Source organism: Dendrobates tinctorius, unplaced genomic scaffold, assembly GCF_039654945.1.
Source record: "Dendrobates tinctorius isolate UK_male_01 unplaced genomic scaffold, ASM3965494v1 ptg000197l, whole genome shotgun sequence".
In the NCBI taxonomy this organism is placed as follows: domain Eukaryota; kingdom Metazoa; phylum Chordata; class Amphibia; order Anura; family Dendrobatidae; genus Dendrobates; species Dendrobates tinctorius.
In genome coordinates this window covers 3,897,327-3,913,745 of record NW_027361864.1, presented here as the reverse complement: position 1 = coordinate 3,913,745, position 16,419 = coordinate 3,897,327, and the positions used below count along the sequence as shown (strand labels likewise).

At 41.7% G+C, this 16,419-nt stretch overlaps 1 protein-coding gene across 5 annotated transcripts in view; it reads left to right on the top strand.

The window, feature by feature from the left end:
* UNC13B (unc-13 homolog B) overlaps window positions 1-16,419 on the top strand; it is a 409,040-nt gene that overhangs the window by 172,817 nt on the left and 219,804 nt on the right. For all 5 annotated transcript variants that reach the window (XM_073553139.1, XM_073553142.1, XM_073553141.1 and 2 more), the window contains 2 exons: window positions 9,661-9,966; window positions 15,133-15,223. In XM_073553139.1, coding sequence (XP_073409240.1) covers window positions 9,661-9,966; window positions 15,133-15,223 — 397 coding nt within the window. The remainder of the gene's footprint in view (window positions 1-9,660; window positions 9,967-15,132; window positions 15,224-16,419) is intronic.

The window sequence follows — 16,419 nt, the reverse complement described above, 5'->3', positions numbered from 1 at the left end:
GTGGTTGACTTCTTGACTCGCCCTTCAGAATTAAGACTAGACACTGATGAGTCTTCTGTACTTTATGAAGACCTAAATAGTAATAAATCTCCTGGTTCCTTAATCAAGCAGCCATCCATTCCAGAAAGTTCTAGTCATGAGATTGGCCTAGCTTCTACAAAGAGCATTTTAGGTGAAGCGATTGAAGTACAAAATGCAAATATTCATTATAATAGCCAATCACCTGTATTTGGAAATATGGAATGGTCGTTGGCTTGGGAGGTGGAATCCAAAAAAGGTCCTCCTAGAGTTGACCCCTCTAAATTGCCAGTGATTTTGAAATCTAGTGCAGATGACCTACCTTTAAAAGAGAATGACCACAGTTCTACATATTCTGATGAAACCTCAAAATTAAATGGAGCTGCAGTAGTTTCCGGGCAATACCTATTACAAGCCAAAGAGAAATTGGACGTCTGTTCTGTCCGCTCTGAATCCTCTAGCTTTCTAACAAATGTTTTCGATGAGCATGAAGCCAAAGAACACATGACTGACCGAAGTCTAAGTCCCTCGCCTCGTTTGCATATTTCATTGGGAAGTCTGGAAATAATGTCTGCAGGTTCTCTGGACGATCAAGATCAGTCTGAGTTAAAGAGCAATGACCTTACATCAAGCTCTCAAGTCTGCACTGCCGCTCTTGCCAAAGGAAAGGCAGCAAAACTCAAAAGAAGGGAACCAAGGCCAGTGATCTGGGCATAATAAATGGTGTCTATCATGGAACCATTTATGGTGCAGTTTAGAGTTGTTGCTGTGTTGCTTGTTTTGATGTGATGAAGTCCCCCCCGCTATTACCTCAAGCACCATAGTTTTAGTTTGAGTATGTATTCTAGTTTGTATGTTAGTCGTGACTATGGCAAAATCCAACCCACGGTTTCCTACAGCTACTAAAATGTTTGGTCAGCCCCACTTTTCATTTGTCGTCTTTATCCAGTTATAGCGCAGTCACCCAATCTACCGGACTACCAATCATTTTCTCCACAAAAAACCTAAGTGGATGAAAATCATGTGTGGTCAAGGTCCTAGCTCAAGGACCGCTTTTTAGTAATTATTAGATGCTTCAATTCTTGCACTAATAGAAGTTCAAAGTGCCCTTGCCTAGGAGCCTTTGCTGGTATATTTGTGCTGTCTGTTTATTGAAGCTTCGGTCTGTGGCCATTTTGCAAATATGTATGTAGCTTTTCCATGAAGAGGGTATTAGGAAAATGATGGTCACTGTTAAAACCAACGATGTTGACACTTGCATGTTGAGTGTAATTGTGGTTAATGCCATTGATTTTATGCAACCTGTTCCTTGAACAGGCAAACTATGTAGACCCCTGTAGACTGTTAGTATCCAGCCTGTCGATCTGCAGCCATCGTAAAACGCCAACATTCAGCATGGCTGGAGAGAATGCAGGTGCCTGGGCATTTTGTGAGTAGTTGTCTTACAAATGAGACACACGGGTTCAAAGCCAATAATGGGGGGGGGGAATATCTTGAACGACCCCATTGCAGTAGAGCTGCCTTACCTCGTTAACAATTGTAGAGATCTATTCCAATGCCATATTTCAGGTCTAAAAATTGTAAACGGAGCAGTTTTGCAATGTAACGTCATTTTCTTGGTGCCCTCTTTTTAAATATTATGTTTTTACGTAATACTAAACTGTGAAACTGTGTTGTACATCAAGCCATTTTTTACCCGAGTCTATAAAGGGTGTATGGTAAACTATGCAGAACACTAGATGGATCTTCTGTATGAGCCTTCAGTGTTTGAGTCGTGGGCTAAAGTAGCTCATACAGTGTGTTCGGAAAGTATTCAGACCCCTTTACATTTTTCACTGTTTTATTGCAGCCATTTCTTTTCTCATTAATGTACACTCTTGACCCCATCTTGACTGAAAAAAATCTAGAAATGTAGAAATTTTTGCAAATTTATTAAAGAAAAGCTGAAATATTACATGGTCATAAGTATTCCGACCCTTTGCTCAGACACTCATATTTAAGCCACATGGTGTCCATTTCCTTGTGATCCTCCTTGAGATGGTTCTACTCCTTCAGTGGAGTGCAGCTGTGTTTAGTTAAACTGATAGGACTTGATTTGTAAAGGCACACACCTGTCTATATAAGACCTCACAGTGCATGTCAGACCAAATGATAATAATGAGGTCAAAGGAACTGGCCAAGGAGCTCAGAGACAGAATTGTGGCAAGGCACAGATCTGGCCAAGGTTACAAAAGAATTTCTGCAGTAATGAAGGTTCCTAAGTGCACAGTGGCCTCCATAATCCTTAAATGGAAGAAGTTTGGGACCACCAGAAGTTTTCCTAGACCTGGCCTTCCAGCCAAATTGAGTAATCGTGAGAGAAGAGCCTTGGTGAGAGAGGTAAAGAAGAACCCCAAGATCACTGTGGCTGTGCTTCACAGATGCAGTAGGGAGATGGGAGAAAGTTCCATAAAGTCAACTATCACTGCAGCCCTCCACCAGTCGGGCATTTATGGCAGAGTGGCCTGACGGAAGCCTCTCCTCAGTGCCAGACATATTAAATCCTGCATAGAGTTTTCTATAAAACAGATGAATGACTCCCAGACTATGAGAAATAGGATTCTCTGGTCTGATGAGACGAAGATGGTACTTTTTGGTGATAATTCCAAGAGGTGTGTGTGGAGAAAACCAAGCACTGCTCATCACCTGCACAATACAATCCCAACAGTGAAACATGGTGGTGACAGCATCATGCTATGGGGGTGTTTTTCAGCTGCAGGGACAGGACGACTGGTTGCAATTGAAGGAAACATGAATGCGGCCAAGTACAGAGATATCCTGGATGAAAACCTCTTCCAGAGTGATCTGGACCTCAGACTTGGCTGAAGGTTCACCTTCCAACAAGACAATGACCCTAAGCACACAGCTAAAATAACAAATTAGTGGCTTCAGAACAACTCCTTGACCATTCTTGACTGGCCCTGACCTAAACCCAATTAAGCATCTCTGGAGAGACCTGAAAATGGCTGTCCACCAATATTCACCATCCAACCTGATGGAACTGGAGAGGATCTGCAAGGAAGAATGGCAGAGGATCCCCAAATTCAGGTGTGAAAAACTTGTTGCATCATTCCCAAGAAGACTCATGGCTGTACTAGCTCAAAGGGGTGCTTCTACTCAATACTGAGCAAAGGGTCTGAATACTTATGACCATGTGATATTATAGTTTTTCTTTTTTTAATAAATTTGCAAATTTTTTTCTACATTTCTATTTTTTTCAGTCAAAATGGGGTGCAGAATGTACATTAATGCGAAAAAAATGAACATTTTTGAGTTTACCAAATGGCTGCAATGAAACAGAGTGAAAAACGTAAAGGGGTCTGAATACTTTCCGAACCCACTGTATGTACGTAATTGAGTTATCTAGCGTTATACCCTGTAGGAAAGGATGACCAGTCATCAAAATGCATTTTTGAGCTCAAGTCCAGTGCATGCAAAGTGGTTACTTGGCAGTTTCTGATAGACCCATGGAAAGGTAGTCCCTCCAATTCAAGTTGCCCCATCTTATGTCCTATGCTTCACTTCCTCTCTTCACACGGTCAGGTCCATTGTAGCGTATTTTTTTCAACGCCAATCCGCTACATATTTGCTGGAAATCTCTATCAAATGTAGGTAGATATAGTTTGTAAAGTTTGGATGATATACCTTTCAACCAAAGTCACCGAAATCGCCACTGGCGTCCAGTTTGCCTCTTTGGCTATGTTCACAAGCAGCATTTTTTTGGGGGCACCAAATCTACTCTCCTGGTAGTAAAAAAAATGCTGCTTTCAAAGTAGAGTTTTTGTTGCTTTTTGCAGTGTTTTGCTGCATTTTTTTTTTTTTTTAGCAGCGTTGTTAGTTTCCGGTATGTGTTTTGTCCACAGTACACATTTTAGTCACAAAAATGCAGCAAAACCTGTTTTTTCTGCACTTATTGCTTTTTTCAGTGGGAAAAAAACACTGCAATAATTACTAAAAAAAATAGACTTGCTGCAGATTTCATACAAGGCAGTTCTCAAATACAGTCAGGAAAAAAAACAAGCGTATATGTGAGGTTTCTGTAATCTCATAACTCTTCCTTCTGTAAAATGCAGTATCATATAATTTGCCTAAATACACTGCAAAAACAAACGCTCTGTGTGTACTTTGTTTTAAAAGGGTTTTCTGGCCTTAAGCTACAAGTCTGCAATCTTTCTATTTGACAGCAGAATTGTGAATCCTTACATATTGCGCACATTGCACGCTGTGAGGAGTCTCTGGTGCTGGAGCCAGGAGCAGGTAGTCACGTGACTGCAAGTATGCAATTTGCAGAATTCCGGCCACATTCCAACTAGATGTGTCTACACACTTATATCACATAATCCTAGAAATGTGTAGTGTAACCTTGTACACCATTCATTAACACAATATCCCAATCAAGTTAAAGGGATAATGAGGCATAAACATGAGATTACAATTTCAAATATTTTATTTCACAATGTAATTAAAAGATGATTTGCCAAAAAATTTTTTAAACAAATAGTATTTCATTAAAAAGTAGCAAAAGGGCAGATTATAGTGATGAGCGATTATACTTGTTGCTCGGATTTTCCCGAGCATGCTCGGGTGATCTGAGTATTTTGGCGTGCTCGGAGATTTAGTGTTTGTCAACGCAACTGCATGATTTGCGGCTGCTAGACAGCCTGAATACATATGGGGATTGCCTGTTTGTTAGGAAATCCCCACATGTATTCAGCCTCCGAGCACACCAAAATACTCGGAGACCACCCGAGCATGCTCGGGAAAACCCGAGCTACCAGGAGACTCACTCATCACTACAGATGAATAATTGGCTATGGACTTTAGCAGCACTCAGAAATCTCTAGGGATATACTCCTAAAATTAGCATGTAGATATTGTCATTTAAATTGCTGGAAAAATGGCCTCCCAAAAATTGCAAAGTGCATTAAAAATGAATAACTGAACCTATCAAATGATGGTACATATAATATTAAGGTCAAGTGACCAGAGCCGTTTTAAGCGCGCTAGGAAATCCTAAACAGAAAAAAGGAACATGACCTACAGTGGGCGCAGAAAGTATTCAGACCCCTTTAAATTTTTACCATCACAAAAATAGCCCAAAAACAATCATAAATCCATACACGGATGATAAACCACAGAATCCTATTATCACTTTTGTGGTAACAACATAATAGAAAGTTGACCCCACACAATGGTGTATAATTCTTTAAAATTTATATACTTTATTGAACATAAAGACACAAACAGTACACAGGAGAAGTGCTGGAACTTAAAGAGGGACTTCAAGTCCATGGAATCCCACAACTTGGCATAAAAATTCACTAAAAACCAGTAGCGGGGTGAAAAGGACTTAACAAATGATGTCTTCAATTTATAACCCTGCAATGGTTAACAGCGGGAATGTACACTTGCTAGTCACACCATTATTGCATGAAGATTATATTGCTGCAAAAAAAGCAGCTGTATCCAATTAGTTAGCCTTAAATACCCCCTAAAATAAACCTCTATTCAATCGAAAATAGTATAACTGAATATAGTGAAAGCTGGACAATTCCATACCTATATGTGCCAGTGGAGATGCCCGGACGTCCCTCTGCCCCGACGCGCATTTCGCACTGCTTCTTCGGGAGGCGTGTCAGGGCAGGGGGAGATCCAGCTATATATATATATATATATATATATATATATATATATATATATATATATATATATATATATCTCAGTACCATGTGTGTACAATAATTAAAAATTAGGCAAGCCTGCATTCACTATATCCGCCATGATAGATAACTGGTAGCGCGTCGCAGTATGAAAATGTGACCACTGTGGAGTCATTGGCGACACATGTGCACTATACACCTATAGTCACTAGGCACTACTGCGCCTGTGCAGAATGGAAGCCAAAGGTCCTACTCGTATCCCAATGTTGAGGTATTTATGGCGCATGCGCTGTACCACGTGGGACGTATAATCCAATGGAAACTACACTTTGCGGTCACATGATCTGGCGTCAACAGGTCCTAAATGGAATTGTGCATACCTGAATCATGTACTGACCACTTTGCATTTTCCAGCGTCTCCGTATACAACGCATGCGTGCTACCACAAATGGGTGAATATTAATGTCTTAAAAAATAATCTCCACTATTGCCCACTAAAAATTTCAAAATGTCATATTAATATATATATGGCTAATATAAAGTGACAGTGCAATAGAAATCTAAACAATCATATTAATGAATGTATAATATAAAGTGACAGTGCGATTAAAGTGCAAACAGAGCAAATATATAACAAATAATACCCAATATTTATCTGATATACTACCCTAAGATTGTAAACAATACAATTAAAAAACATAACAGTATCAATCAGCAAAATCACCACTGTAGATGGAAATGCAAACAATATACATAGTATTTATGTGCTGTACTACAATACACTTACAACTGCACTATTGACATCACATAATAATGTCACTCCATAATATCGGTATTAAAATGTTAAACACAACAATGTCACTCTGACATATCACTACCAGAGTGGTACGCACAGGGCAACATCGTAAAAAGTGGCAAAGTCATTTCATAATCATAAATAGTAATTTTTCAGACATGCATCCATTCCTTGGTACGAGACAACCAAACTCCAACTCCGTCGTAAAAGTCCTCTTCATAATTCCATCTGAAGGGAAGATGTGTCGCATTCTGCGATACGGACAGGAATAGAATCAGGATTGCTAAAAATAAAAATGCCATTAAAACACACTATAAACTGATCAACAAAAAAAATAAAAACAAATTAAAACCCCCTACCCTCAACATACCACTCCCAAGATTGTCATAGATACGCGCTAAAGCCAAAACTTTCATTCAAACCCTGTGGGATAAGTGTCCCCAGCCTATAAATCCATTGACATTCCTTTTTGGCCAATATTTTAGACACATCCCCCCCCTCTAGGGCCGAGAGTAACAATGTCAATCCCCTTCACATTCAACAGTCTAGAATTACATTGATGGTACCTCCTAAAGTGTCTAGGGAGGGTCTTTAGAGAGCTAATGTCCGTGACCGTTTTGGCCTTCTCAGTGTCTAAGCAGTGCTCACGGACCCGTACTTTTAGCTCACGACTGGTCATGCCTATATAAATTTTCCCACAGGGACTCTGTGCATAGTACACAACCCCCTTAGATGAACAAATAATATTGACCCTAATATTGAATTTTCTAGACTGATCAAAGTTAAAGAAATTGAAACTCTTCTTCATATTTGCACAGCCCTTACAGAACCCACAAGGGAAAAACCCCTTACGTTCTGGATTCTTCTTGTTTCTTTTGGGATCATATGCACTATGGACCTATATATCCCGTAAATTGGGGGCCCTTTTTGTCACAAAAGACGGGGAGTCTGGCAAGCATTGTTTAAGAATGGGATCCGTAAGGATCCATACACTTATATCACAAAATCCTAGAAATGTGTAGTGTAACCTCGTACACAATATCCCAATCCAGTTAAAGGGATAATGAGGCATAAACATGAGATTAAAATTTCAAATATTTTATTTCACAATGTAATTTAAAAGATGATTTACCATTTACCAAATTTTTTTTTAGACAAATAGTATTTCATTAAAAAGTAGCAAAAGGGCAGATTATAGTGATGAGCGATTATACTTGTTGCTCGGATTTTCCCGAGCATGCTCGGGGGATCTGAGTATTTTGGCGTGCTCGGAGATTTAGTGTTTGTCAACGCAACTGCATGATTTGCGGCTGCTAGACAGCCTGAATACATATGGGGATTGCCTGTTTGTTAGGAAATCCCCACATGTATTCAGCCTCCGAGCACGCCAAAATACTCGGAGACTACCCGAGCATGCTCGGGAAAACCCGAGCTACCAGTAGACTCGCTCATCACTGCAGAGGAATAATTGGCTATGGACTTTAGCAGCACTCAGAAATCTCTAGGGATATACTCCTAAAATTAGCATGTAGATATGGTCATTTAAATTGCTGGAAAAATGGCCTCCCAAAAATTGCAAAGTGCATTAAAAATGAATAACTGAATCTATCAAATGATGGTACATATAATATTAAGGTCAAGTGACCAGAGCAGTTTTAAGCGCGCTAGGAAATCCTAAACAGAAAAAAGGAACATGACCTACAGTGGGCGCAGAAAGTATTCAGACCCCTTTAAATTTTTGTCTTTGTTTCATTACAGCCATTTAATAATAACTTTTATTTCTATAGCGCCGACATATTCCACAGCACTGTACATTTCAGAGGGGACTTGTACAGACGATAGACATTACAGCATAACAATAATCACATAGATCATAACAGATACCAAGAGGAATGAGGGCCCTGCTCGCAAGCTTACAGTCTATGAGGAAAGAGGTAGACACGAAAGGTGGATGGTAACAGTTGCCCTGATTGTATGGACCAGCCATAATGTTAAGTGTGTAACAGTACAGACACAGAGGGCTAATGGATGCATAAAGCATGTGGGAACATGATGCGGGGAACCTGGTTATGATAAAACATTTGGCTGTGCCACACAGGGATAGATTAGGTTAATGCGTTGAGGCGGTAGGCCAATCTGAATAAATGCGTTTTCAGGGCACGCTTAAAATTGTAGGGATTGGGGGCTAATGGTATTGACCTGGGAAGTGCATTCCAAAGAATTGGAGCAGCACGTGTAAAGTCTTGGAGACGGGAGTGAGAGGTTCTGATTATTGAGGATGCTAACCTCAGGTCATCAGCAGAACGGAGGGCACGAGTAGGGTGGTAGACTGAAACGAGGGAGGAGATGTAGGGTGGTGCTGAGCCGTGGTGTACTTTGTGGGTGAGGGTAATAAGTTTGTACTGGATTCTGGAGTGGATGGGTAGCCAGTGTAAGGACTGGCGCAAGGTAGAGGTAAATGCAATTTTGCCATTTGGTAAATGCAAAAAATGTGAGGATTACATGTTTGGAGTCACATAGAGCGACTGCACACTTGCAGCCTGAGGCCAGACCACCCCATTAATTGATAGCATAACTAGTATAATTTTACTATCCCTTAAAGTGTCGATATCTGTAGATCCACAGCGGGCGCCCCTTGATTGCTGGATGGCTGCTTGAAGGGTATAATTAACGATAACTGTAGTAATATTATTACATTGGAATGACTCAAGATTGCTCCATCAATTTTTTCCATTGAAATAATCCTTCTCAAATTAAGGGAATCATGTCACGTTATTACATCCATGGCGGATAACATAAAGGTGTACTGTCATGTATGAGAACAGACAGGATCCATTATACCATGTGTCGCTGGAAATGGGGGCGTTAGTCGCTCCACTAACATTGATTTAACTTGTCGCCACTGATTTTAATTTGATGTCATGGAATACTGAGCGCCAATTCGAACAATGCTGAATTCAGAATGCAGCTCCGGAGGTGACCAGACTATAAAGTGAGTTTTGAAGGAAAATATTTCCAAATTGATTATACAACGATCTTCATGGTGTTCTGCATTTTTCCATACAGCCATATTTTGATAGTATGTTGGTAAAAGCGCAGATCCTCCGTTCATGAATAATTTTGTCTCTTATCCCTCCTTCCCCACAGCCCCGCTGGGAGTAGTCGGTATGGCTCATCTGGTAATGTCAGCCAAGGGAGCTCCCAGCTGAGCGATTCTGACCATTATCATGAGAGCCTACAGTCTCTGGACGTAGAAGAAGAGCGGCCCGATCCAAATTACGGCTTTGGTGGTTCTGCTAACCAGAGGAAAAGTGACCAAGAATGGTACAATGGCCATGAGCCCAAGAAACAAGGCGAACCTCACGGGGGTGAGGCACAGCTGGAAGACGTGACCGCCAAATCACTCCAAGAGCTAGAAACAACCAAAGATGTTCATCTAGAGAAGCGAGGGAGGTCAGTACCATCTGCACACTACTTCTGATACTCTGTCATGTTCTTCTTTATGGTACTTTGAGCCAGCACAGGAGAGGCTTAGATATATTGGTGTGAATAGGCAGTGATATACCAGAGCAGAAGCATGGATCTGTTGGCTCAGGGGCAGGACATCCTCACACATCAGAGGTTTAGATACACAAACGCAGGAGGGTTATAAATGTTTTCTGTAGCACAGTTTCTCAAATGAGCCTAAGAGACTTGTTCACCAGTACAGTATTACACAACTAAAACGTGGTTTCAACCAACAAGAGGCAGCATAACACATTTGTGCTCCTGAGCCAATGGCATATGTGAGGTTTTATATACATGGGGTCAACACATGGTTCCTACATAAACATTTCTTGAAAATAGGTGATTTCTGATGACACATTTCCATTAGGCTTTCTGTATATAGGATCCACCATTCACTACCATAGGTGATGTCACTGCGCTCCTTCTCCTCCTCTGTACAATGATTAGTTCCACAGGATCCAATATTCACAATAGGCAATGCCACAGCTCAACTCCTCTTGTACAATGACTGATAACACCTCTATATACAGTGGATAATACAGGATTCACCATTCACAGCTCACCTCTTCCCCCTCCTTTACAATGACTAATACTACAGGATTCACCATTCATAAATTCATAATACGTGATGTCACAGCTCACCCCCTCCTTTTTTTGGCGCATCTAATAGATGTGCCTTTTCAGGGGCAGCTGCAGGCTGCTATTTTTAGGCTGGTGGGAGCCAATATTCATGGCCCATTACCATCCTGAGAATACCAGTCCTCAGCTGTCTGCTTTATTTAAATAAGAAAAACTGCATGGGGACCCCTCTCTTCTTGATAACCAGTCTTGCTAAAGCTGACAGCTGAGGGTTGCAGCCCATAGCTGTCAGTTTTGCCTGGCTGGTTATAGAAAATACAGGGGAACCCACGCCGTTTTTTAAAATTTACAGCACAGGCACCAGCTGATGAATTTTCCCTTCGGCTGGGACTGCTCTCGCTGTTATTTGCGGCAACAGGCTTAGGCTGATGGGAGTAGTAGTCCCATCAGTTGACGCCTATGATCAGAGATAAACTTTTTACCTCCAAACACAGCTGCACGTTCATGCTGTCATCTGACCGCTTGGGAGCCGCGGCTGTCTTACCGTTGATCAGAGGCAGTGTTTGCCGCATGACAGAGTCGCAAACACTGGATGGTCAGGCCCCCCATTCAAGTGAATGAGGTCCGGGTACTATTCTGGTAACCGAACTATTCGGTGGAAACCCACTGGACCTGAACATCCACGGGTTCGCCCCCATCTCTATTCCTAAGTGCTGGTTCAGGAAAATGAAGAATATATCGTGAGATTCAGAGTGGAAATAAGAGGTCCCCAGATTAAAACTGGAAAAAATGCAGTTGCCTAAAAATCATGAGGGGCAAGCTCTGCCTCATATTTTGGGGTAATACTTAGCCTCCCAATTCTAGCATTTCAGGAGATGTGCACTGGAGGAGGGGACTCAGGAGGAAGGGGTGATAGTATTAAAACATTTGAGGGCGGGAACAATTGCCTAGATTTGTTGGAATCCCATAAATCCAAGATGTTTCCCCACACTCGCTTTGGTTCATAAAATTTGATAGACGTGTAAAAAAGAAAATGGCTGGGAATGTGTACTTCTTGAATGCTCAAAGTATACTCCTCTTTGGGATAATCTTTCAGTAGAGGGAACGGTGATTTCTGGAGGGATTTGGAGAATAGAGACTTTGGGGATTGAAGTGTGTATATCAGTTGTATTTAGGCCATTTCTTCTCATTTGACCACTTGAAGCAGAAATTTAATTTGCGGACCTCAGATTTTTTTTTTTTTTTTTTTAAATACCTGCAATTAAGACATGCATTACGTGCTCAGGAAACCATTTCTGGCCTTGCCATTTCCTCCAGTGGGTTGATAGACTTTGTTGCATGCTAAAGCTACTAAGGGAATCAAATTCACTATTCTAGAACTCCTTGTTATCAAAAATTCGGGGAGATTCAATGGCATTGGTTAGATGTAGATGGGAGAGAGACGTGGGCAATATCTCCACTGAGGAGTGAGAGGATGTGCTAGAATCGACAGGACTGGTCTCCATTAATACAGTTTGGTGCAGAGGTTATCCCAACTGTTTCTCATACACAGAGTCTACAGAGCTCCAAAAGTTTTCTATAGAGAATGGGCCTTCAAGCTGATGACTGCTGTCCATGTTGTAGAGCCGAGGGTGCAGACTTTTATAGATGTGTTTTTGGGCATGTTGTCGACTTGTTGGGCAATAGGAAAGTTTTGGCAGATTGGTGACTGAGGTTTAGAACATTAAAATTCATCTTAGCACAAAATCTTGTGTGTGGGGTTTGGTGGGGGACGTGGGCCGATCTTTCCAAGTACAGTTGGCCATTGCCAAAATGTTCTATCAAACCGGAAAATCTATTGACAAGCCTTGGTTGGCAAATGGTCCTCTCTCGTAGAGGAAGTTGTTCATGGCTTTAACCATGCCATTTTAATGGCAAAAAAATGCTGTAGATCAAGAGCGAAATAGTCTCCAAGTTGGGAAAGGGATGGGTTTACTGGATTAGATGCCCGGCTGTAGTTTTGGAGGCGCTGGCAAGTGATGTTGTGTTCGATTTGTTGGAATTTTGAGAAGTTTCTAATTCTTGTCATAGCTAGGAATATGCAATAACCGATAACGTCTCCTAAGGTTTTAGCCTTTCTTAATTTTGGGGGGGTTATATCTCATTGCACACCACAAAGGGAAAGTGTGGGACTGGTAGAGGGGCAGGATATGTTTTATGTGGGAGAGGATTTAGTCTGGAACATGTATGGATGTTGGCTTATTTGCTTGCTGCTCATTTACTTGCTGTGATCATTGCAAACTGTTCTGCTGTAAATTGTGACGTTGGTTTTAATAAAAGTTCCTTAATTTAAATAAAATTAATGTGGCGGGATTAGAGTTGTAGGGAAAGAAATAAAGATGATGGCGTATTTATTGATATAATGTTGGAATGTGTGAAATGTAGTTTACAAGTCGGCAGCAGTGACCAAGAGAGACACAACTTTCTGGTTTGACCACTGTAAAGTCAAAAGGCTAAAAACGCTGATGCTGTATCACACATGCGAGGCTTAGATACAATGGAATATTAGGCGGTATCACACATTAGTAGAGTTGAGCAAAAAGATTTGCAATATTCTGCTCCAGCGGCTGCGTCGGTAGTCCATTTTTGCCAGACCAGTGATGAGCGAACGTGCTGGGATAAGGTGTTATCGGAGCATGCTCGGGTGCTAACAGCGTGTCTTTGGCGTGCTCGAAAAATATGGGCACACCGCTCCACACATGAGAGGCTTGGATATGTAGGCAGTATGACACTACTGAAAATGAGAGGTTTAGATACTCAAGCTCACAATTGGCTTAGGTAGGCAGGCGTTAGTACAAATAAGTGGCAGTGTACCCAAGCTGCTTAAATACAGTGCCTCATCAGGCAGTATTAAGAGGCTTAAATACACTGGTGAACCAGTGAGAATCTTACCTGCAAATAAAATCGTATGTTACAGAGTGTAACATTATTCCATAAGGGGAATGAGGGCCCTGCTCCAAGAGCTTACGATATTTCAGGAAATCGGGGTGGCATAAAAGGTATGTAAGGATCAGATTCTGAGAAAGGTTAACTAGTGAAGTGATGCCTAAAACGATATGGTTTTATAACATGCCTAAAGATTTTGAATTAACGTGTTTGTCTGGGGTAGTGCATTCCGGAGAGCTGATGCAGCATGAGAAAAATTTTAAAGAGGTTAATATTATGGAAGATGTTTTAAAAATATAAGTTGTCAGAAGGAGCATATGACACGACTTCACGGAGGGCGTCTCTTGGGCTCAGCAGGGGTTGGCGCGGAGGAGATATTTGCAGCAGTTTAGGGCAGACAGTTCACACCATCAGTATTCTTGCGGTGTCTGTAGGAAGCGCTCGCTCGCTTTATGTGCAGAGCAAGATGAAAGCTTTCGCTCTCAGATCGTTCCCTGCATCAAGCCTATAATCTAATAACGGCTGCGGCAGCGAAGTCCTGTACGGCTCTTCTCTCATCCGACTCCGAGCCGAACGTGGCAACAATGCAAAGTTATTAAAACAAATTTGTTCCAGTGTTTGCAGTCCTGTTGTGAAGGGTCTGCTCGGTGCCTCACGCCTCTGGGTGGGTTTTTATTATTCCTTTATTCTCTTCTAATCTCTGTAGCATAAGATGGGAGCCGATCCAGGTTAACACTTTTTACGTTTCAGCCATCCTGCTGGGCGCTATCACCATGTGTCATGTTGCAGCGAGGGTCCGTGTACAGCAGCACTTCCCACACATGGTGGGTGGACAGGACTTTCGGCATTAGGGAAATCTATGCATTAGATAAATCTCCCGCCCAGACGTCTTCATGGTCTGATAAATGGGATGGATTTGCCTCCGTTAAAGCTGTGGCTGCATCAGTTTTCGGTTTACATCCTTTTTCTTATAAGTGTTGCCCGTGTTCTAACTTTACTTATAAAATATATATACAGAATAAACATGGACCATATAACAGCATCATACACAGTCCTCTTCAATGCCCCCAGCACCTGCCCGCTAATGTGTCACCACTACAGAGCTCCCCAGTTTTCCCGCTACGGTTCTTCTCTAAATGTGTGCCCTCTATGGTGCTTCCCATAATGGTGTCCCTAGGCTAAGGGCTTGCTCATACGTCCCATTTTTCCACATTTGAGAAAATCGGACAGATTCTGATCAGAGTTTCATCCAAGTCTCATCCGTTTTTCTTTTAGGGGAGAAATAAAAAAATAAATTTAAAGTCTCCACGTTTTCCGTTCTGACAGTCCATGAAAATCAGACCGCACTCAGATGTCATCCAAGTCCGTTCTGATTTTTTTTTTCTTGCGCACCTTTTGATTTGCATTGCCTATTTTGATCCGACCTTCTGATCAGAATTGAACATGTCTGTGATTTTCCCGAAGAACTCTCGATCTGCGAAAAATCCTGGACGTGTGAATGGCCCCATAGACTGTCACCGGTATGAATGCTCCCTCAATGACATGCTCCTGTAAAGTGTTCCAATTTCATTGCAATGTTCTTAAACTGTGACTTTCTTCTCCGTGCAGCTACCAGGAAGATCCCGGTCCTCCTCCTTTCTCCCCTGCTAAGGCGCGCTGGCTCCGAGCGATTAATAAAGTGCGGGTACAGATAAACGAGGTAGGAAAAGAACGCCGTGTTATTATTTCCTGTTTGTCCTGAGCTTTGTCGTCCACCGAAAAAAAAAATGTTCTAAAATCACCCAGAGATGACATCTTACATGTCACATACATGGCGCTGCTCTGCACAGGCTGAAGTTGGAATCTGACAATAACCCTGCGCAGCTGAGGAGCAGCTCCTGGTTCACCACAGGGGCCGACAGCAGCCGGTCTGCGGGGATATTGGGCTGGCACACAACGTATATGGTTATGATTTCATAGTATACGTTTATCTATATTGAAAATTAAAGGGAATGTCCCAACATTGGGAAAAAAAAATCACACAAATTAAGAAATTCTCACCAATCACTCACTGCCCCCATTTCAACACTTTTTGGTCCATGTACCACCTTCTTGGTCTGGTCAGACATGTGTCTGCTGCAGCCAATTTCTCCAAGGAGTGGTGACCACCCACTTCATACTTCCTCCTGAGTCCTAATGGACATGTGACTGTGGTAGCCAATCACTGTCCACAGCAGTGACCGACCAGTCACTGCTATGACCACTGATCGACTGCAGTGGTCACATGTCAATACGAACTGAGCTGGGAATACAGGATTGGTGGAGAACTTGGAAAACATTGGAACAGGGATTAGCAGGGGATTGTTGGGGTAATACTTGTTTTGATATCACCCAGCATTGAGAGGTTTTATGTTTGTTTTCTCAGTGATGGAGCTATTCATTTTGAGCTGTTTTATATAATTTCTCCTGCACTGATCCGGAGCCAGACTGAATTGTGCTCCAGTGCTGCATTCAGAGGTTTTTTTCCCTGGCTTCAGAGGTTACCGTGGGGACGGAAAGTATTCAAACCCCTTTAAATTTTTCACTCTTTGTTTCATTGCAGCCATTTGGTAAATTCAAAAAAGTTCATTTTTTTCTCATTAATGTACACTCTGCACCCCATCTTGACTGGAAAAAACAAATGTAGAAACTTTTGCAAATTTATTAAAAAAAGAAAAACTGAAATATCCCATGGTCATAAGTATTCAGACCCTTTGCTCAGTATTGACTAGAAGCACCCTTTTGAGCTAGTACAGCCATGAGTCTTCTTGGGAATGATGCAACAAGTTTTTCACCCCTGGATTTGGGGATCCTCTGCCATTCTTCCTTGCAGATCCTTTCCAGTTCCATCAGGTTGGATGGTGAACCTTGTGGACA